The sequence below is a fragment of the Mytilus californianus genome, unplaced genomic scaffold (genome assembly GCF_021869535.1).
Source record: "Mytilus californianus isolate M0D057914Y unplaced genomic scaffold, xbMytCali1.0.p SCAF_5, whole genome shotgun sequence".
Lineage (NCBI taxonomy): Eukaryota > Metazoa > Mollusca > Bivalvia > Mytilida > Mytilidae > Mytilus > Mytilus californianus.
The window spans coordinates 98,335,039-98,357,345 of NW_026262701.1; the positions used below are offsets into that span (position 1 = coordinate 98,335,039).

Consider the following 22,307-nt stretch of genomic DNA (forward strand, 5'->3'; position numbering starts at 1 on the left):
TTTTTTTCACAATTCAGTTTTAAATTTTCATTCAAATACTTACACATCTGGTTTAACAAACTCGCGTCCGTCATCGTCGTTAACATTTTACATTTTGAACTTCTTCTAGAGAACCACTGAATGGAATGAAACCAAACATGGCATGAATGTTCTTTATGACGTGCTGACCAAGTGTTGTTACTTTGAAGCCGATCCATCATCCAAGATGGCCGCCAGCAGGGGACTTAGTTTAACATGGGACCCTATGGGAAATACATACGAATGTTTTCTTTTAGAGAACCACTGAATGGAATGAAACCAAACATGGCATGAATGTTCCTTATGAAGTGCTGACCAATTGTTGTTACTTTGAAGCCGATCCATCATCCAAGATGGCCACCAGCTGGGGACAGTATTTAACAAAGGACCCTATGGGAAATACATACAAATGTCTTCTTTTAGAGAACCACTGAATGGATTGAAACCAAACATGGCATGAATGTTTCTTATGAGGTGCTGACTAAGTGTTGTTACTTTGAAGCCGATCCTTCATCCACGATGGCCACCAGCAGGGGGACTTCCTTTAACATAAGACCCTATTGAAAATACATACAAATGTCTTCTTCTAGAGGTGCACTGAATGGAATGAAACCAAACATGGCATAATGTTTCTTATGAGGTGCTGATGAAGTGTTGCTACTTTGTTGCTGATTTACTGTTGAAGATGGCCACCAGGATTTTTTTATTAAATTACAGGGCCAATATTAAACCAAATTTGGCCTCACTCATTATTTTATGATTTTAATCTATTTTAATATGATTTCCAAAACCAAAGTAGAATCAGGTGAGCGACACAGGCTCTTGAGAGCCTCTAGTTTTGTATTCCAAGTAGAACTTGTCCGTAGTGATCCTATAGCAAATTATGCTGCACCAAGGATTTGAAAAAAAAAAAAATTATCATGTCAGAAATTGTCACCTCTAGATACTTTATGTTTGTTTGTGTTGTTGGGCTATTGTCATTGATGTATTACCCACATGGCTTGTAATTTATACTTTAAACAGTGTATTTATCAAATTAGAAAACTAGTTATACATTGAAAAAGGTGGGACTTTGTCAAGGCATGAAGGAATAAAAGGATATTTTAGGAATACTTCAATAAGAGACCAACTCATTTGTTAACACAATCAAAAGACCAGATAACTTGCATCTTCTCTAGCCAATGGTTTAGATCCATTCCCCTTGAAGATAAGGGCACCAGATTGTAACCCTTGGCTAACGAAGATGGATATCCACAAGACCAAATTATTATGGGCATCAGTCTGGAAACATCATACAGGGTGCAAAAATGTTAATGTTCATCTAGCTAAGAGGTCCTTAACACTGAACAAAAACTAACAAAACAATGTCAATAGGAATAAACAGCAGCTTGTAAGTCATTGAAATAAACAGCAGCTTGTAAGTCATTGAAATAAACAGCAGCTTGTAAGTCATTGAAATAAACAGCAGCTTGTAAGTCATTGAAATAAACAGCAGCTTGTAAGTCATTGAAATAAACAGCAGCTTGTAAGTCATTGAAATAAACAGCAGCTTGTAAGTCATTGAAATAAACAGCAGCTTGTAAGTCATTGAAATAAACAGCAGCTTGTAAGTCATTGAAATAAACAGCAGCTTGTAAGTCATTGAAATAAAAAGATGTGGGTTAAATATCAATGATACAAAAACCATAAAGACAGATGGAGGTCAACATACATTCCTAAATGATAGACTATAAGTCAAGCTTTTAATCAGGTCAAGTTTAGAAACATTCCTAAACGATAGACAGTAAGTCAAGCTCTTAATCAGGCCAAGTTTAGAAACATTCTTAAACGATAGACTGTAAGTCAATCTTAATCAGGCCAAGTTTAGAAACATTCTTAAACGATAGACTGTAAGTCAAACTCTTAATCAGGCCAAGTTTAGAAACATTCTTAAACGATAAACTGTAAGTCAAGCTCTTAATCAGGCCAAGTTTAGAAACATTCTTAAACGATAGACTGTAAGTCAAGCTCTTAATCAGGCCAAGTTTAGAAACATTCTTAAACGATAGACTGTTAGTCAAGCTCTTAATCAGACCAAGTTTAGAAACATTCTTAAACTATAGACTGTAAGTCAAGCTCTTAATCAGGCCAAGTTTAGAAACATTCTTACACAATAGACTGTAAGTCAAGCTCTTAATCAGGCCTAGTTTAGAAAAGTTACGAACAGATTGAACTGGCACTATCAAAGATCAATACTAAATTACCTAAATGAGTTGTCAGTTTTCCTGTTGAAATAGCTTTAAGTAATCTATTGTATTGCTTGCCTAATGTCCAGTGGCAGATAGTTGATACATATTCCTGTCAAGAACTTTTTTAATAACAAATTTTATAATGAGTATGGCAAATTTATCTTGCATTGAGTCACCTACAGACCTCTCAAATAAGTGTTGCAATATTCTCCAAACAGTGGGCATCAGATTAAGCATCCCAGTCCAAACAGGATGAATCTCATTAGTAGTCTAGTGGTAGCATGTTCACCTGGAGTGTGTTAGATTGAGGGTTTTGGTACACCAGCTGGGTCAAACCAAAAACTGTAAAATTGGTATTTGCAGCTCAGCATGTCAGTCTAGTACAAAGCAGGGTTCATATTCATATCTCATTAACATGTTCTTGTCCTGAATATGCATTTAATTTGCCATTGGACGTTATACAGCCATCCATCCATCCAAACCAGATGTACATTTAAGAAATGAAATGACATGTTGGAATCATGGAAGGTTTTTAGCATTTGCAAAGTTTCTAGTACCCTAAATTTAAAGATACCATTTAAGTTCTAAGGCTTCTGCTTTAATACCAACAGGTGGCAATATAATCTTTACTTTTCTTTGTTATTAACTTCAATATTTTATAGTTGAAAGTCCAACGTGTCAAACTTATTTGTTCGCGTTTTTTAATGCCAATCAGAATGTTTTTGTTGTTAAAAAGTCTTGAGAAATTAAACAAACATGGTTTCATACTTCAATAAGATGTGTCACTTTAAAGAAAAATGACTAGTTAAATTTAATCCTAGTGATTAAAATATTCAATACACAGAAGATTATTTCTAGACTTGTACCTATTTGATTTATAAACATTTTAACACTACATTAGTAAAATCAATTCTAAAAACTCATTTCTTGTAGGTAAGTTTATTTTTTTATTTTTTTCAAACATATTTTTGAATCTATATTAGCTGAAATGATTATATATTGATTTTATTTTTCAATCATTTTTTGACAATGCAAAACTTTTAATAATGGAAATTCATATATATATTGAAAAAAAGCGTATACCTGTCTTGTAGTATGAAAGATACCAATTACGTTTATCTTGGACTATTCTCTTTCAGATTTTCTTTTTCCCTTTTTTTTTTTCGTTAATTTAACAGTATACAATTCTTACAACCTAAAAAATAAAGACCTTGCTTCCATAATCTCCGGTCTTAATTAGCCATATGCTAAAAGTTCTGTGTGTAAAAATGTTCTCTAGAAGTTGATATAGTGTTCAAACAAGTGTAACTATAAGATCATAGGTAAGATTCCAGAAACAGTTCTTTCTAGACAAATATTTCCAAGCAATTATCGTGTCACAGTGTATTTTGTCAAATATGGGTCTTATGTTAGATTTGTTGGTTAATTAACCTATGATATATAAAAGCTGCAAGAATAAAGTTTTCTGGGATATTTCATAACGAAACAGTGCTTTTTGTCAATAAAATTTAGAAAACATGCAAATATTAAGCTAATAAACCATATATCATGATTTCCTTGTAGGACAACTTGACACTTTTAATCCAACCACCTTGTGTAAAGAGTGGTAAAAATACATAGATTTCACACATTATCTAACTGCTAGATAATTCTGTTATAAATTACATTTTAATGCAAGCATAAATTATAAAACATCTTAAAGTATTTGGATAGATCTGATATGTGATTGGCTTATCCAAGGTAAATGAATAATCAACTGTTACATTAAATTCCCTTTTTAGTTGGTATTAATGCTGCCATCGTTATATGTGCCCTTTTGGCAAGTTTGAATATACTGCAGTATATATAAGCAATGATCAGCATACTTTTATCAGTTAATGGTTGTTTCACTTACGCAGCAGGCCATCTATTCTTTATTCTATGTTTTTGCTGTCACCCTCAAAAAGGCATAAGAAGTTTAAATTATACTTTTTAGATCACCTGGTCCAAAGTGCAAGTGTGAGCTTTTAAAATCACTTGGTGTCTGTTGTTCTTATCTGCTGTCTGTTAACGTTTACAAAAATCCTTGTTTCTGAAACAATTCAGGCATATTTAACCAAATTTGACCACAATCATTATTGGGGTATCTTAATTTAAAAATGTGTCTGATGACCCTGTCTGCATACCAACATGGCAAAAAATAGAACATAGGGGGTAAAATACTAATTGACAGTAGGTAGATCTCATCATTTTGAACATTTTTGCCCATTAAATTTTCTCTATCTATAGTGGTTTTAAAGATAATAGACAAAACTTGCTTCTAGTTTCCTCTTAAAATAAATAATTTCATAACTGTAAATATCACATACTGAACCAAGTTTTAGAAATAAAAGTCTGATAGAAACTTTTAATAACTTTATTGATATATTTGACAAACACTTCCAAAAATCAACAAATGTTTGGTTTCTAATATTGAAGATTGAAATTTTAAAAAGTTCAAGTATTAGATCAACAAAATAAGGAAATAAAATAAATATATGCAACTTTTCTTGTTTGATTTAAGGGTGACACAGACTGTCAAGTGTCTGTTAAAGTGATAGTTTCAGTAGATGTTTTTGCATAAGAGACACCTCAGTATAAAACATTAGAGTATATTGTTTAAATTATATTTCACTATCAGTGGTTGCCTAGAATGGTTTTTAGTGTTTTGTTTATAGTTAGTAAATCAAATATTACAACAGAGGATTTTAAAAATTAAATATTTTATTAGGAGTAATTTGAATATTCCCAATTTTATCTCTATCATGACATTGGTGTTTGTAAGAATCTTAAGATTATACATTATTCATGTAGAATGACAATGAAAAGAGCTTGTCATGCTTGTAGGCATTATGGAATGTGTAAATCAAATCTTCAGTAGATTTTGTTATGTGTATATTGCTTTAGTACTGAAAAAGCTATTCGAAATAGTATTAGTACAGAGAATGCTGTAGTTCACAATGTTCTTGTTTATGTTACATGTGTAGAGACATCTTTAAAAAATCTATATTTATATTTCTATGGCGAAAGTTTTAACTCAACTGTCAGTGAAATTATTCAAGCGACTTTTTAGAAAAAGATCATTAAAGTCTTGACTGCCAGTGAAAATGATACACATTGTAGGATCACTATACCAGTTTTTTATGCATTTTGTTGATACTTCTGAATATGTTTCTTCAAAAACATATCAATGAATTAAAAGAGTACTGATGAAATTGTTGTAATGGTACTGTCTTTCTGAAAGGTGTTAGCTGTTTAATTCATCACTGAAGACTTTCCAACAACTCTCATGCTAAAGAACAGCAATTAAAGCACTGTTACTTTAATACATTGGTTATTTATAGAATGTCATCGGTTGTTGTGTTTTATACATGAGTTTGTGCATGGGGTTTATAGAGTAGAGATTGATGGTGTGCTAAAATATAGAATATTGGTCAAAATACATAAACTATAGAGAAAAACAACCTAAAAAATAAAGACTACAGAAGTTAAGGTCTCCATCCAGACCCCATCAGGCCTGAAGAAATAAAGATCCCCCAATCAGAACCTCATACAGCACCTAATATCACTTTTTTCAACATATGAGCTACAACTGATCATGACACGTACATAAATAACAATTATTACAATATGTATGTTTATTATGGGGTATTTATGATATACTTAGCATTATACTCTCAAATGTATGCAGCCCTGTATATAATAAAATGTTATCATGATATACCTATGTTATTTTCAGACAGGAGAGCCAAATGAGAAAAGAATCCTACAAGCAGCCAACAATAATTACTTTAATCTAAGTAACCAAGGTCTAAGATTACAAAGAGAATGGACTAGTTTATCTAACACACGGTCAATGAAGAGGGCTTCAGAGGTAAGCTTAAATTTGAGCATAAAATGGGTAATTATGAGTAAGAATCAGCATTTCAACTGAAATTAATTCAAATATGGTTTAAAGTAGCTTCAAGTATCAAATTTTTTTTTTTTTTAATGCAGTTCTGTTTTATCAGTTTTACATTGATTTTTCCCTTACTAACTGGCCATCAATGGTGATCTCCCTAAAGTGATCAATTTACCAGTCTGTCCAGAAAATCATGTCTATTTTATATCTTAAATAACCCTAGCAAGTAATTGATGATACTAAGCATGAGTGTTCACCTCTACAAGAAGGCATGTCATGAAAAGGATTTAAAGTTCAAGGTAATAAACTTAATTGAAAGTTGTTCACCCTTGGTCCATATGTAGATCTCTATATCTTGAGTACAAGGTAGAGTTAATTGAGATGGTGTTTTGCACAAAGATTTCTTTATGTAATAAGATTTGCCAGTTGAAAAAATCATAACAGATCCATCTCTACCATTGAAATACGCAGTTCTAGTATCCTAAAGGGACTATATATATAAATATTTTAGGCATACTTTCTGAAAAAAAATCTGTGGAATGAGATTGATAATGCATAGGTGAGGGTATCATAATAGCCAGAAAATGATTTGTGCAGTGCGCATCTTTTTTTTTTTTTTTTAGAAATTTTCAAAAAAATATAAAGAACCTCTTACCATTTAGAGTTGATACCTAAGTGTAAGATTATGTTAATTGGGACAAGTAGAGATAGTGACCTTTCTGTGAGAATGAATGATTAACTTATTAATTGATTCCCTTTCAATAATTCACTGCACTAATTATCAATGTGAGTTATTTCCCTTTACAAAAAAATGCACAAGTAGTAACTTTGATGAGTTGTCTCCCTTTACACTACAAACATTCTTTTGAGCTGTTTTACTTTGCAGATCGTGAACCACAGAGTGGACAGAATGTATTTTATGAATGGTAATTCCATAAAGCTAAAACCAAAGTATGATGTTGATGAGGAAGAATTAAGTAAATTGAAAGAAGAGGCACACAAAAGGTACGATTTTATTTTCACATAAAACTAGATAAATAATGTACACATATTCTAGTCACAATCGTTAATAATAATCATAGTTCTATATCTCTACTATCTTCAATACAGTAACAGATTATTTTATCTTTTTTCAACTGAAGTCTGACAGACCTCTTCCTTTAAGTCAAATTATTGAATGAAAATGAATAAAGCAACACATTTATTGTGTTACACAAAGTTTTATTCTGACTTTCATACCAAAGTAGGGATTAAATCAATCTACAGAGAAATAAATTTAACTCTTGCATAGGTCTTTGCACATTGATGATATGATTTCATTTAAATAAAGGAACCATTTTTTCCTAAATATATATTATACCCAGGTTACTGAAGTGGTTGTTCATTGTGACCACTGTGTTTATTCATCTGTCAGTTGTTCAAATCATCAACTTACTCTATATCTGCAACTCTCCTAAACAAGAGACATTTTATTTTTTATCCAATTAATTTTGGGGGTTTTCCATGCCATGTCAAAACATGAACTTCGCCATATCTACAAAAGAGGTATACATCCTATATCCCATCACTTATCTTTAACCAATGACCTTCTTTCATTGAAACTTTATTAGAATCTTTCTTACCAAATACCATTGTGCATCTATTCTATTTTCTATCAGAATAATCTAAAGCGTAATATATAGCAAAACTTAGCCATATCTATACAAATGGGGCAGCTAGCTCGAAAGGGTGCTTAATGTCCTACACAGAAACTTATTGCTATTAGTTAGAAAACAGCAGTGGTATGAATTTGTGAGTTCCAAGTCTTTATTCTGTTTATTACTCTAGATATACTTTTATGTTTTCGTATTTATTTTTTTTTAATTTCTATTTACCTTTCATTTAGATATCTGCCCTATCTTCATTTCTTACTTCTTTCCTTCTATTTTCTATTTCTATCTTGTTCATTAAGTATTCACATCGAAGAAGGCACCTTCAAAAGTCACATAACCATGCAGCCAAAGGGAGATAATCCAGATTCTAATTGTATGATTGAGGAGACTGACAGTCATGAGATAGAGGATATTTGTAAAATAAGTCATGAGATAAAGGTAAATTTTTATCATATGACAGAAGATGATGAAAATTGTATAGATGATGAACATGAAGAGGAAAGACCCAATTCTCAGTGCAGAATGGATGAACATGAAAAGGAAAGAACCCAATCTCAATGCAGAATAGATGAACATGAAGAGGAAAGACCCAAATCTCAGTGCAGAATGGATGAACATGAAAAGGAAAGAACCCAATCTAAGTGCAGAATGGATGAACATGAAGAGGAAAGACCCAAATCTCAGTGCAGAATAGATGAACATGAAGAAGAAAGACCCAAATCTCAGTGCAGAATAGATGAACATGAAGAGGAAAGACCCAAATCTCAGTGCAGAATAGATGAACATGAAGAGGAAAGACCCAAATCTCAGTGCAGAATAGATGAACATGAAGAGGAAAGACCCAAATCTCAGTGCATAATATGTGACCATATGGTAGATGTCCGTCATACTGTCAGTATAGAGACAGGGATCCCCGACAGAGATTTTATAAATGAGGAACTGAATTATTACTTTGATGACATTGAAATTGATCATGACCATTGTGTTAATTTTGTTGATGGTCCACTTAACTTTGTAGATATACTTTCACATGAAGACCAACATGCTTTTGGGAAATGCATGATTGAGTTAATGACAAATTATTCAAATGAGAAACAGGAAACTAAATTTCAGAAAAAGAAACCTAAATTTATGTCTTCTGGTCTAAAGAAAAGCAGAAAACGACCAAAGAAGTCTGCACAAAAGCGTCAGTTAAATTATGATGCATTTTATGCCAAATATCCTAATGTGAACAGTTTTCCACAGTTGAAACAAGCAAAAACAAAGCTAATGCAAAAACCAGTTGACTGTCAATGTAGACAATTTTGGGAACCTGCATCTCCTTGCTTAACCATTACTGGACAACAGCCTCCTGCTTATTATTATAGCGTGTGGATGAGAGAGGCGTCTGTTGCTGAAGATGGATAACAAAACTTAACAGTACATATCGTTTGAAGTCCAGGGAGGTAACTCTGCATATAACAACTACAAGATGAAGTTGGAATAAAGAAAAGGAACAAGGCACCATTGATAAAACTTCCAAACTGCTTTAATTTATCTCTCCTGCTCATGAGATGAAATTTTTCTCCATACCAATGTTTTGCAGAAACTTTGTAGAAATTAAAGAGGGAACAACATAACAAGCAGCTCTGACTGTTAATCCATTTAAAGTGTCTTTTTCTTTGCTTTAAAGACAGAACAACATAACAAACAGCTCTGACAATTAATCCATTTAAAGTTGCTTTTCCTTTGTTTAACTATGCTACAGACCTTTTCAAAATTCATACTTTATTCTGTAGCACCAAACATTTTAGTAAAGTCTGCAGTTTGTCATTCTTATTATTAAGTATTCTTCGGATTGCTATATTGAATAAGATAATCAAGATTTCATTTCTTTGCTTGCTATCATTTTCTGACATTTGAGGATATCTAATTTTATGGTTTTTATCATTTTTAATTCTGTAAATAAATAAGAAACTTTTTGCAATGTTTTATTATTTAAAATTTCAAAGGGATAATAAGTGTAGCAAATACAATTACTTGCATTATAAATTTTGATAGCATTAAGCAACAATTCCTGAATAAAAGCATGCAAAATTTCTGAATTTATAGTACTTGAATTTCTGGTTTAACAGTCATGTAATCCAGCATGCATGATGCCTTGGTGGTCACCAAAGTATTAAGTTGACATTGAAATATACATATATGTGTACTGTAGTTGAAATTAGAGATCAGTTCTGAGTATTCCCTATTTGTGGTTCATTATATTTAATTCTATGAATGACAAGGGTTATTGGGAATATGCCAATGAGATAGCAACCCAGATTTTTAGAATACCAATAGTTTATATTCTTTCTTGTATTATTACATAGTTTGACTTTCCCAAGCAAAAAAAAAAAAAATGGAGATTTCTATATGTTTGAAGGATTTCTTTATCTTACTGAGTGCTTCACCATGAATATTTTATGCTGATGCAGCATGATTCCCAGTACAATTCTTATGACGTACTGGCTATGATAGATTCCATAGCATTTTTAAACATGTAAATCTCGTTTCTGTCAAACCTCATGCTGCTTTCTGTTTGCATTACTATCTTCAAAGGGAGATAATTTGTGAATAAAAAAATTACCTGCATAGTGGGGATCATCATTGTTTATTATCAGCCAACAAAAAAAAGGAGAAAAAACAGAAAAGAATAAAAATTAGTTTGGGAATACCCATTAAATTTATTGACTACTATATTGCAATATTGGTCTTACTAACTACTCACCATTGAACAAACAAAACAATGAGAAAAAGAATTATTGCTTTTAAATAACCTGGCCCAAATGGCCATGTGAGCTATTACCATCACTCGGTGTCAACCAACATAAACTATTTTGTCTTTTTTGTCTCCACGAACCCAACCAAAATGGTGACCAGGGCTAAAAAAAGAACATAAGGATAATGCAAGTAAAAGGGAAGCGAAATATACCAAAGAGACATTTAAACTCTGAAGTCCAAACACAAACTGACAATGCCATGACAAAAAACGATAAAACGACCAAAAGACAAACAATTGCAAACAAAACACAACATAGAAAACTATAGACTGAGCAAAACGAACCCCACCAAAAACTATGGTTGATCTCAGGTGCTCCAATGGGTAATTAATTGTCTATTATCTTGAAACTGGTTAGATAGCCAAAATCTGACAGGGCAGAAAAGCTCAAAAAGTCAACATCTAGTCACTTTCCATGTCTACCAAAATGTTCAGATGACTTCTAATACAAGTTATTGCCCAAAAATGACATTTTTATATACATATTTTTTTGTTTTTGGTAATAATCTTGAAAAATACTGTAGATTAAGAAAACCTGTAAACAGCAATTTAAAATCTGATTGAAATACCGATCATGTGTTCAAGTTCTACTAACATGGATCTGACACCACTCCATTCTACTTTCTGTTCTGTTAATTATTACAGCAGCCTATCAAATTCAGCCTTCAATTTTTCTAAGGTGTGTATCATTACAATAAAACCAGGGGGTCCTGAAAGGTCTTTAAAACAAAAAGTAGAACAGAGTGCTGTGGGATCCTTGTAAGCCAAGCATGGACACAGGATCTGTATTAGATTGAGCATAATAAGGTCTACTAATAAGTAAGCATGACTGAAATGGTCATTGTATTCTTTTTTAGGAGTTATTGCTCTTACATTGATAATTAAATGTTATTTGTTAGATATCAGAATTATACATTGACATTAAAAGTTTATCTACTTATATTAGAATTTGATTAATGTATTTCAACATTAAAACAGAATCATACAAGATATTTGTAATAGGTGCAATTTATTCATAATTAATGCATTAATCATGTTAATAATTTTATGAAGTTTTTATTCAGACACTAATTGAATTTATATTTTTCTTTTTTATTTGCCTCCTCTCCATTCTTCATGTCTTAAATTTATTTTATATTGCTATGATATATTGAAATATAAAATGGAAACTGTTTCCCTATTATCTTTCCTTCTCTTCTGCCACTCTAAACTGTATACAGGGGCAGCAGGACTTCCAGTAGAAATTCAATGAAATCTGGACCCAAAAAAGTAAGTAATACATTTATAAATGATTTTTAAAGGAATCTGTACAATCGTTAGCAAAGAACAAAATGTAAAATTCAACTTTGGTTAGAGTTGGTTTCTTTAAAAACTCTATTTTTATGTTTTTGGTTTGCATGGTAATGTCAAAGATTCAAGAAATAACCTAATATTACAATGATTTCAATATGGAACGGTAACCTGAGTACCTTAACTAGACAATAATGATCACAATGATGATGTTGTATGTGATCCCAATGGACAGGGAGTCAGGCTTTTAACATACCTTTATTTGTTTTGTTCAATGTACATTGTACCATAACCCATATTTTATTGGTAACCCATATGTAAACAAGGAATTATTTGAATCTGGAATAATTTTGAATTCTGGAAAATTGATTAGAAATGTATGATGAAAACTAACCCAACTAAATAGGGTTAGCCATGCGTGCATGGCTAAGGTTAATTTTACTTTCACTATCATTTCAGTATGAACTAACTAACCCACCTTAGCCATGCACGCATGGCTCACCCTATTTAGTTGGGTTAGTTTTCATCATATATTTCTCATCAATTTTCCAGAATTCAAAATTATTCCAGATTCAAATAATTCCTTGTTTGTACATGAGGGTAGGAATGCCCTTTACCGTCAGGCGTCAAACGGTAATTTTTGGCCACCGTTATCGTCAAATTGGTTAAAATTTTACCATGATTCGTCAAAATATCCTTATCGTGATTTGTCAGAGGTCTCAAATTATTATCGTTACTGTTATTTTTAGAAAAAATTTAACGTGATTCGTCAAAATCAGTTGACTTTTTTATCGTCTTAAAGAATGTGTACATTTTATCGTCATGCACCAAAAATTATAGTTAACCTCATTTGGCAAGATTTTTTACTGTTATTCGTCATGAAGGTATTCCCATTACGAACCTCGTATATAGGGATTTTTGTAGTGTTTAAAATAAAAATTGATGTAAAGGATATATTTTTTTGTGAAATTTGCAGTTCAGAACTCATTGTTATAATTTTATTTTCTCGGTTTTAAGATCAATTGAAGTTTACATTATTTTCCCTTTTGATATGTAAGATTTATATTCAGTATTATTGAATAATTTTGTAATGCACTTTATTTGAAAGAGAAGAATTAATTGTAATTTTCAGAAAGACCCAATAGATTTGAAAAAGACCATTGGAAATGCTGGTAAGTTTATGTAAAATATTACATTTTCTGTTGGGGGCCTCATTGGCTGAGTGGTTTAAGTAGTGGAACTACTGTATCACTAGCCTATCAACACTGAGGTTGTTAATTTGAATCCTGCATGGGGCAGCTGCACTTGACTCCAATCTTTAAAATTGACTAGGATTGTCAGTTTTCCTAACGAAGGTCGGTTGTTTTCTCCAGGCACTGTGGCTTCCTCCACCAATAAAAACTGACTGCTACCAAAAAGCACAATAGTGCTGAAAGTGACGTTTAACACCAATCAATCACTCAATACATTTTTGGCTCATGTGTTGTATGAAATACATTAATTGTGGGGTATAAACGAAGAAATAACAACCAAATGATGCAAAAAAACAGAAGACATCTAGAATTCCACATGCAGTCTACAACAGTACACAGTTGTTTGTTATACATGAATATGTCAAGCTCGAAAGTCCTGAAATTTTGTGAATAATATCGGCTATCCAAACAAAATAATCAAGCATTAATTTTTTGTGTCTGCCAAATAATTTTATTTCACAAGTTATCATTTTGGGGTTTTGAATAAATCAGGATAATGCTATCTTGTTTGGCTTATATACATTTGTTTGAATAAAAAAATCATTTGAATGTTAAAAACATGGTTGTACAATAAATCTTCCTGAAAATATTTGTCGATTGGACAGTCCAGTCTTTCAGTAAATCTCATCTTCAAATGTTTTCAGAATCAGAAGGAGGAACTGGGGATGTGACCGTAAGTTTATTTATTTTAATTTTGTATTCTATTACATGTATAACAAAACATGATAATTGAAAAAAAACATGTTTTCTTAAAAAACAAATAGAAAGTATAAGTGATTGACACTTGTGCGACATGAAATATAAGAATCACAAGGTATAATTATAGAGAAAATGGAGCGTCACACGATTGTATGTAAATAAGTCTTCTGTAAATGTATACTGTAAATTAGATTTTTATTATTGCGAATAATGCGACTGGATGAGTCTAGCAATAATAAGAACTCACTATTCACATTCTGATATCTGATACATAAATCTGTATGCATATTTTCCTAAAATTGCAATAATTAATCTTGCATTTTAGTTCATTCTTCAAAATCGCAATGACAAATGCACGCAATAATTTCTGAATTTACAGTATTGTATATTTGTATTAGCTGTTAGTCAAAACATTATATATTTTTGTTTATTACAACTCAAAAGGTTCATTATGGATGGAGAAGCTGATATTTTACATTATTTATGATATAATCTTTAATGCTTCTAAGAATCAAATTGTGGCATTTCTTTGTTTAGCTATGCAGTTTGTTAATACAATGTAGTATAAATGTAATTTAGTTTAGTAAAATAATCTGTCAAAAAAGAGACATCAAATTATCAGTAATGTCATCGAGAATGTTGAATCCAAGAATAAATGTCTTGCATCAATAATCCTGGGCAACAAAGATATGAATCAGGGGCTCTTTTTACAAAAAAAATAATCATAATTTATACTTAAATGTTCATGACTTACTAGAATTTTTTCTTGTAGACTTACTAGAATTTTTTCTTGTAGACTTACTAGATGTTTTTCTTGTAAGATATTTGTGAAATGACTGACATAGCTAGCTGTATGGTGTAAGCAAAAGTAATACAATGCTACATATCAGGTCTTCAGCAATGAGTGATAATCAATATAACTAAGCCTAAAACTAAAGAAAACTGCAGCCATGCATAAAATCACAACAATGAACCACATTGATTTAGGTAGATAAAAATCTAATTAACACAACAAAAAAAAACACACTAAACCTACTCAAAGTTTACTTTGAATCATACAAAATATATAACTTCCTATTTGTATGGGAGAACCAAATTGTTAACAAAAATTAAATCAGATCATCAATAAATGTTTATTCCTGAAGCAATCTTACATCCTCCTAAAGACAGCATTTCTTTCTAAACTGTAATCAAACAACTTCACAAGTATAATGATAAGAGCCTTTCAGAGGAACTTGGGCACTTGCTTAAGGTAATATCAAGACTAAATCCATGATATTTTCTATGGCATTCTTTTGCAGACAAGTAGTGAAATAAATTTAAAGAAACCAAATGGAAGATTAAGTCCAATAAATGGATGGGAAGGCAAGGAAAAAGTTGTAGAAGAAGAAAGTGACTTAATACGACAAAAATCATTGCATGCAGAGTGCAATGATGTAGAAAAAACAGTAGAAAATGGTGATACATCTGAAAACAAAGAAGAGGAAAGTGATGGGTTGCAAGGAATGAGACCTGATGGAAGAATTGACAGTAGTGCCTTAAATAATGATACTGAAAATGGTGAGGAATTAAAGGAAAATGATGTGCCTGTTAATGGCAAAGAGGAGACAACTCAAGAGGCTGATGAACAGCAGGGGGAGACAAATGATGAAAATGTTGCTCAAGAAAACACATAATGAATTGAATTTTATGTAATATTTAGAACCCTGTGATAGATCTATTATCATAATTACCTATCTGTGATATATATGTTGCCATAGAATCTGTGATCAATTCCTTATGAACTGTGATAAAATGAATCAATTTAAAAATTTTAATATTTATAGAAGATTTTTCATTAAGAAACACAACTGGGTTATGAATCCTCATTTAACATTTTGATCAGCACTTTAATAGACAATGAATCTGTTTATGGGCACTCTAGTTTTATGAAGTCTATCTACGATGATGGTTTAGCTGTTTTGTATGTTAGTCAATAGTGATAATCCCTAAAGTATATTATAACATATGCTAATTTATGGCAGTATCTGTCATTAGTTTAGAATTATCCTTAACACCTTAAAGTTTATGCTTTCTATGATTGTCCTATATTCCTTTTAGATAATATTGCAAAAAATGGTTTTGTCTTGATATTTCTTGGATGCAAATTAATTCTTCTTTAAACATTTGCACTTATTGCATATTTTTTCATCGTATATTTTCTTCAATTGCCTTAAATTTTATTTGACGATGAGTTGAAAGAATATTTTACCAAAATCATGTGCATTTGTACTGTGAAAAAGTAGACAGGAAACTATTAAATTTTTTTATGTTTCGCATTGAAAAGGAATATTATATCCATATATGGTTTGCCAAAAATAAATCATCCATGACATAGCCTTTTCAGATATCATTAAAAGTAATTCAGACATAACAAGGATAGAATGTTGATTCGTAAGCATTTAATTCAATGTACAAAGCATAATTATTTTTTTCAGTTTCTTAGAAGCATAAAGTTCAATATTTCAAGAAGATCTGAAAATTTTAAATTTGTTATTGGTCACAACAAGAGAAATAGAATTTGAAGAATGAATATGTTATATATTTATGAATTTACAATATATTCAGGTTAAACTTCAAATCTATCTCCATAAGATGAACTGAAAATTTGTTGACAACCTTTTGTACGCTTTTAAAAAGAAAAGATTGTAATTATATGCATTGAATCATGTGATTCCAACAGATACCAGTGATAAAAAAGTGCATGTCTTCATACAATGTTTGGAATATTATTTTTATGTAAAAGACTACATAAGAATACTTTTTTTACCTCATTACTGCAATGATCCATGACATACAGAACATTTGTTAAGAGGATTTATTCGTCTTTATTTTGGTAATTTTTGTTTTTGCTAGAATTCCAAAATTTCATGATATAATCCATTACAGATTTTTTTAGAATACATTACTCCCCCCTTTTATGATGGGAGTATAGACAAAAAATGATTATTGAAAAGCCACTTCCCTGTTCTTATTGAAGTGTCTCGATAAGGGCACCAATTAGTGAAATTTTAAATACAGTACTAAATTGGGTTCTTTTTTTTTTTTAAATTAGATTGTAACCCACGATTTTTTCTATATCAAGTATGGAAAATGCACAAGTTTTGTAGTTTCATGTTGTATAACATCATTTTGTGATTTTGTAATACATGTACTGTGGATTCATTTATTTTCAAGGGTATCAATTTTCGAATAGAGAAAAAAAGACGTTTCGTGGTATAAGTAAATTCGTGGATCGCTGATTACAAAAAGAAAAAAAAAATTCAGATACGTAATTTGTGGATTTCTTTTTAATTTAGGAGATCATATAACCTCCTTGGTTTGATCAATAATAAAACAAACTAAAAAGAAGGAATTCATTGAAAAAGTTTTGAATTGTCAAAATCCTCGCTTGGTTATTCTAAGTTAAAGTGTTCATTGAAAACTTCTATTACAATAATGGACAGAGACAACTAATTACTTGTTTGTTTTACAATTTATATATTCTTGTCGGAATTTTATAAGGCATTCAAAACTCTTTGATTGAAAGCTCATTTCCCTAATCACGATATAATAAACAGTCATATAAGTAAAAGGTGTGAAAATAAATGTTCCTGTCATAAACAATATTACCTACAGGCAATATCCACGTACTTAATCCAATTGATTTTTAATCACCAGTAAACCACACTATGACACGGTAATTAACAACTTGCAGTTATTTTCCATGAACAGTTTTATTAAATTTTAAAAAGTAAATTATCACTGATATTCGATATATTTATTATTGAATTAATCAAAATTCTTGTATCTTCTTTCAATAAAAAAACATGTGTTATGTTACAATGTTTATCGCTAGTCAACACTATACTAGAACTGCATAACATAAATGGAAATAAACATCCGACTCCATACACATTTCTCGAGATTATTCTTTGTTGAATTCTTAAATTCGTGGTTCACTGTGACCCACGAAACCCACGAAAATTGGTATACCACGAATAAAAATGAATCCACAGTATACAAATATTGTTATTGTCTGTATGATATGGTAGTTAAATGTTCACACAGTGATAACTGTAAAAATCATCAGATCTTTGTGTTTTTGGTATGGATAATGGGCATGTCTGCTTATATTGGCATTTTAGAAGTTATATCTTTTACTGAAGTCTCTTTATACAATCCTTAGTCTAATGGAAAGGATACAAATAGTTCCTTATACTTGTGCAATTCCAAGAAATTATAGGTTACAATTAAATTTTGTAAGTTTGAGAGCCTTACAAGTCTGTGAACTGCATTGAAATACAAATGTGAGGCATAGTCTTTGAACATATTGAGACGTAACCCAGCAGTCTCATGTGAGGCATAGTCTTTGAACATATTGAGACGTAACCCAGCAGTCCCATGTGATAGATGTTTTAAAGGAATAATACATGAATACTGTGAAAACCTAAAAGAAATTTAATGATGGAAGAAATTTTTTTCTTCAAACTTTTTTTTTGTATGGATGGCTATTTATTTATTTATTTCAATATTCATTGTGTCTAAAACAATTGACAAGAGACAAGTTGTTTTGAAGAAAGTCCTGGCTTTTGTTGTGTCAACCTTGGAAATTGTCCTGTTAGTGTGAAGTTTTTCACCAGAATGGACTTGAACATACAAAATAAATTCGGACATTTTTTTTCTCCCATTCAATAGACAGAACTTTAATCTTACACTTTGGAAAAGTCTGACAAATTTAAAAAAAACCAAACAAAGATAGACACATGGAAAGAAAGATAAATATCTTTACACCTTTCATATCAATAATGTGTAGCATCAAAAAGACAACACATAATATATGTCATGATCAACAATCAGAATCAATTTTTTTATAATTTTCATATATATAATAAATGTTAAAAAAGCCAATGCAACGTACTGCAATTTTTTTATCGAAAAATATTTTTTGCACACAAGTGACGTGTTCATCATTCAGTTTTCATATTTCCTAGCACATGAGTTTTGATGGATATGTAGCACATTAGAGAGATAGTTTTGATAGTAGATATACATTCCATTTATTTATTATATTATCATGTTATTCATTTTAATGTGAATTAAATCATTATAATTTAACAATGTTTTCATTAGAATTTTCATATAAGAGTTGTTCTGTTCACTTCAAAGTGGATTAAACATTTTATCAAACAGATCCATATATATTTTTGATAGTATACCCCCATTAATCACCTTAAGGTGGTACATAACACTACAGGGAGGTAACTCTGTAAAAATCAGCTGAACGTTTTAATCACGTTCTATTGTTAAGGCAATATTAAGCTTCTTAATGATCAAAATTAGTGTTTGTCAAACTGCTATATTTCCAATGAAATTTTTCCGATAAAGTGTGTGGTTCAAGTTTTTTGAAATTTTTATATTTTTGTCAAAGGGTCAAAGTAAATATTTTGTCAAAATTTTATGAAAATTAAACGAGCCAAATTAATTTTAGGCAAGGTGTATAGTACCACCTTAAGATAAAATGGGAGTATAATCAGTCAAGGATTTAGATTTAGAGGGGGGGCGCAAACTTAAAATTGAAATTTGGGGGGGGGGGGGGGGGGGGGGGGGGGGCACGTCAGGGGGGTTAAGGTCAGATGAAACTTGCCAGAAAAACATGTACACCTTACAATCATTCCATAGACCAAATATAGTGGCCCTATCTATACTACTAAAATAACGAGGTCCAATTTGTTAGCCAGCATGAAGTAAAAACGGTGAATCAAAGAATTCAACTTTATATGTAACTAATATAGGACAATGGTGTTGATTTAAATTTGCACAATTCCAGGCCCTTTTGTTTTCCAAATAATTATTATTACCAAAAATTAGCAAGTTCCGGGTCGAATCTGATACCGATACCAATAGTACCAGTTACCTAATCTGTACATTCCGTGTCCTGCGCACCACCAAACGGTGTTTTTTGGATTTGCTATATACACAGGTCATAATTATGCCTGAACTTCATCATTATACAGGGATTGATACTACTAAATTCAATCATTGACCAAAAAAATATATCTAAAAGTAGTTTCTGGTTTTAATTGTAGTAAGAAAACCAGGACGGATTCAAACAGAAAAATTTTGCAAGCAGAGTCGAAAACTGTGCACCTTATTATCAGCATGACTTTATCAAATGACAATACGAATACGAAAAATCCAGGCTGAAAATAAGGCCTAGATACTTTAATTGTCAAGGACCTGCTGGTGTGTTATATTTGCTTCTAAAAAATAGACCAAACCGGAGAACTTAACATTGTCCAGTGAACCATGAAAAAAAGGTTAAGGTCAAATGAAACCTACCAGACAAACAGGTACAACGTACAATTATTCCTTACACCAAATATAGTGGCTGCATTGCTTATGGTACCTGGAAATCAGACCAAACCACAAAACTTAACATTGACCAATTGCAATGAACCATGAAAAAAGTCCGTCATATGAACCCTGCCAGTGCAACATGTACATATTACAATCATTCCATACACCAAATATAGTTGACCTATTGCTTATAGTATCTGATAAACTGACAAAACCATGAAAAGTTAACATTGACCAATGAACAATGAAGACCAATGAACAATGAAATTGAGGTCAAGGTTATGTGTAACCGCCAGACACGTATTTACACATTACAGTCATTCCATACACCAAATATAGTGGCCATATTGCTTATAGAATCTGAGAAATAAGACCAAACCACTAAAACTAAACATTGTCCAATGAACAATGAAAATGAGGTCAAGGTAAGATGAAACCTGCCAGTCAGACATGTATGCCTTACTATCATTCCTTACACCAAATATAGACGACCTATTGCTTATAGTATCTAAGATACTGAATTGACCAAGAAAACTTAACATTGAAATGAGGTTGAGGTCAGGTGACGAACATGTATACCTTGCAAGGATCCTGTATACCAAATATAGTTACCCTATTACTCATGATAATTTAGTATTTCACATGACAATAAAAATAAACAAATTTCCAGCAGTCATCACTAAACCATGAAAATGAGGTCAAAGGTATCTGCATCCAGGTCTTCAACCTTCTGAAATATAAAGCTTTATAGAAATGGTTTATGCCGCTGCAGCTGGATGTAATCCTTATGTTTGGCAACTTTAGACTCGTCGCAAGCGAGACAGAAATTATCAACAAGAAGAACTGCATCAGTGAACTTGTGGTAGTATACCTGCTTCGATCCCAGACCTTGTCAAGTCAGACTTTTAAATGGGTCTTTGCTGCTTCTCCACCAAGCACCCGACATTTATTAGGAGCAAAAACTTGAAAGCTCCAAGTCAGAATATGTGTCCAGGTAGGGTAATGTCTTTCTATGTAACCTTGTTATCTAGCCATTAAAATCGAAATCAGTGTTTGTCTACTACAAAACAAAGTTTTTTCACATTACATTTATAAGTAATCTATTTGTCACTGGACACTGAGCAGCTATCAAGAAAGAGGTAAATGATATCCGATGATAGTATTTTCTTTATGTCCTTGTCCACAGCTAGGAGTTTTCATTGATGTTTTGTGTTTGTTTTAAATGAACTTGTTTACTTTGACCATTCATCAGTTCTCTTCAACTGTTTAAACATTTATTTATTGTGACTATGTAGAGGTTGCAAGGTATGGGTTAAGTTGGAGGCAGTTCCATCATTTAAGAATGTTATCCTTTTTCACCCCCAAAGGATAATTGGTAGGAAGATTTGACATCATATGATCTTAATTTTATAAAATACAAACAGATGGACTAGCACAAGCACATGATTTATCAATAAGTTGTTACAAAATCTAATGCATTCTGGGTAATATTTCAAAAGTGTACATTAACACATCGATTGGTCAAAAACAAACAATGAAATTACCCATAGTCCTTTAGATTCTGAAACGGTCAATTGAACCACATTGCTCTCACACAAGTTTGAAATATCTCTTGTATGGTTTTCATATAATAAAGCAACACCCTCGTCTTCAAAATCTTTTCTCTTATCAGTCTTTACAATACTAAACATTCTGGTATTGTGAATACCACTTGGTGGTAAATGATCAAATTTACACCCAGTTTTTATGTATGGGTAATGTACAATATTTTTCTTGTAAGATCATCATGCTTTCTGTACTGTACTTTACCAAGATTGATTGATTGGTGCTCAATGCTACTTTCAGCATCATATCTATTTTGTGGAAGGCAGTTTATATTGGTGGAGAAAATAGCATGCCAAGAGAGAACCACCAACCTTCTGCAGGAAAGCTGACAATCCTAGTCAATTCAGATTAGAGCCGAGTGCACCTACTACGTGCAGGATTTGAAATCACAGCCTCAATGTTGACAGGCTAAAGATACTGTCGTTGGACTACTTAGACCACTTGCCACCAAGGCCTCTACTTGAC

At 31.6% G+C, this 22,307-nt stretch overlaps 1 protein-coding gene across 3 annotated transcripts in view; it reads left to right on the plus strand.

Moving 5' to 3' along the window:
• The window catches only part of LOC127700356 (calponin homology domain-containing protein DDB_G0272472-like), a 33,203-nt gene extending 14,205 nt beyond the window's left edge, over positions 1–18,998 (plus strand). For 2 of the 3 annotated variants that reach the window (XM_052203788.1, XM_052203789.1), the window contains 3 exons: positions 6,004–6,138; positions 7,052–7,170; positions 8,117–9,466. In XM_052203788.1, the coding sequence (XP_052059748.1) occupies positions 6,004–6,138; positions 7,052–7,170; positions 8,117–9,224 (1,362 nt within the window). In that variant the 3' untranslated portion in view covers positions 9,225–9,466. Of the gene's footprint in view, positions 1–6,003; positions 6,139–7,051; positions 7,171–8,116; positions 9,467–11,837; positions 11,887–13,039; positions 13,080–13,804; positions 13,834–15,160 lie in introns of those variants that run through there. The other variant, XM_052203790.1, reaches the window with a different exon arrangement.
• Positions 18,999–22,307: the final 3,309 nt, after the last annotated feature.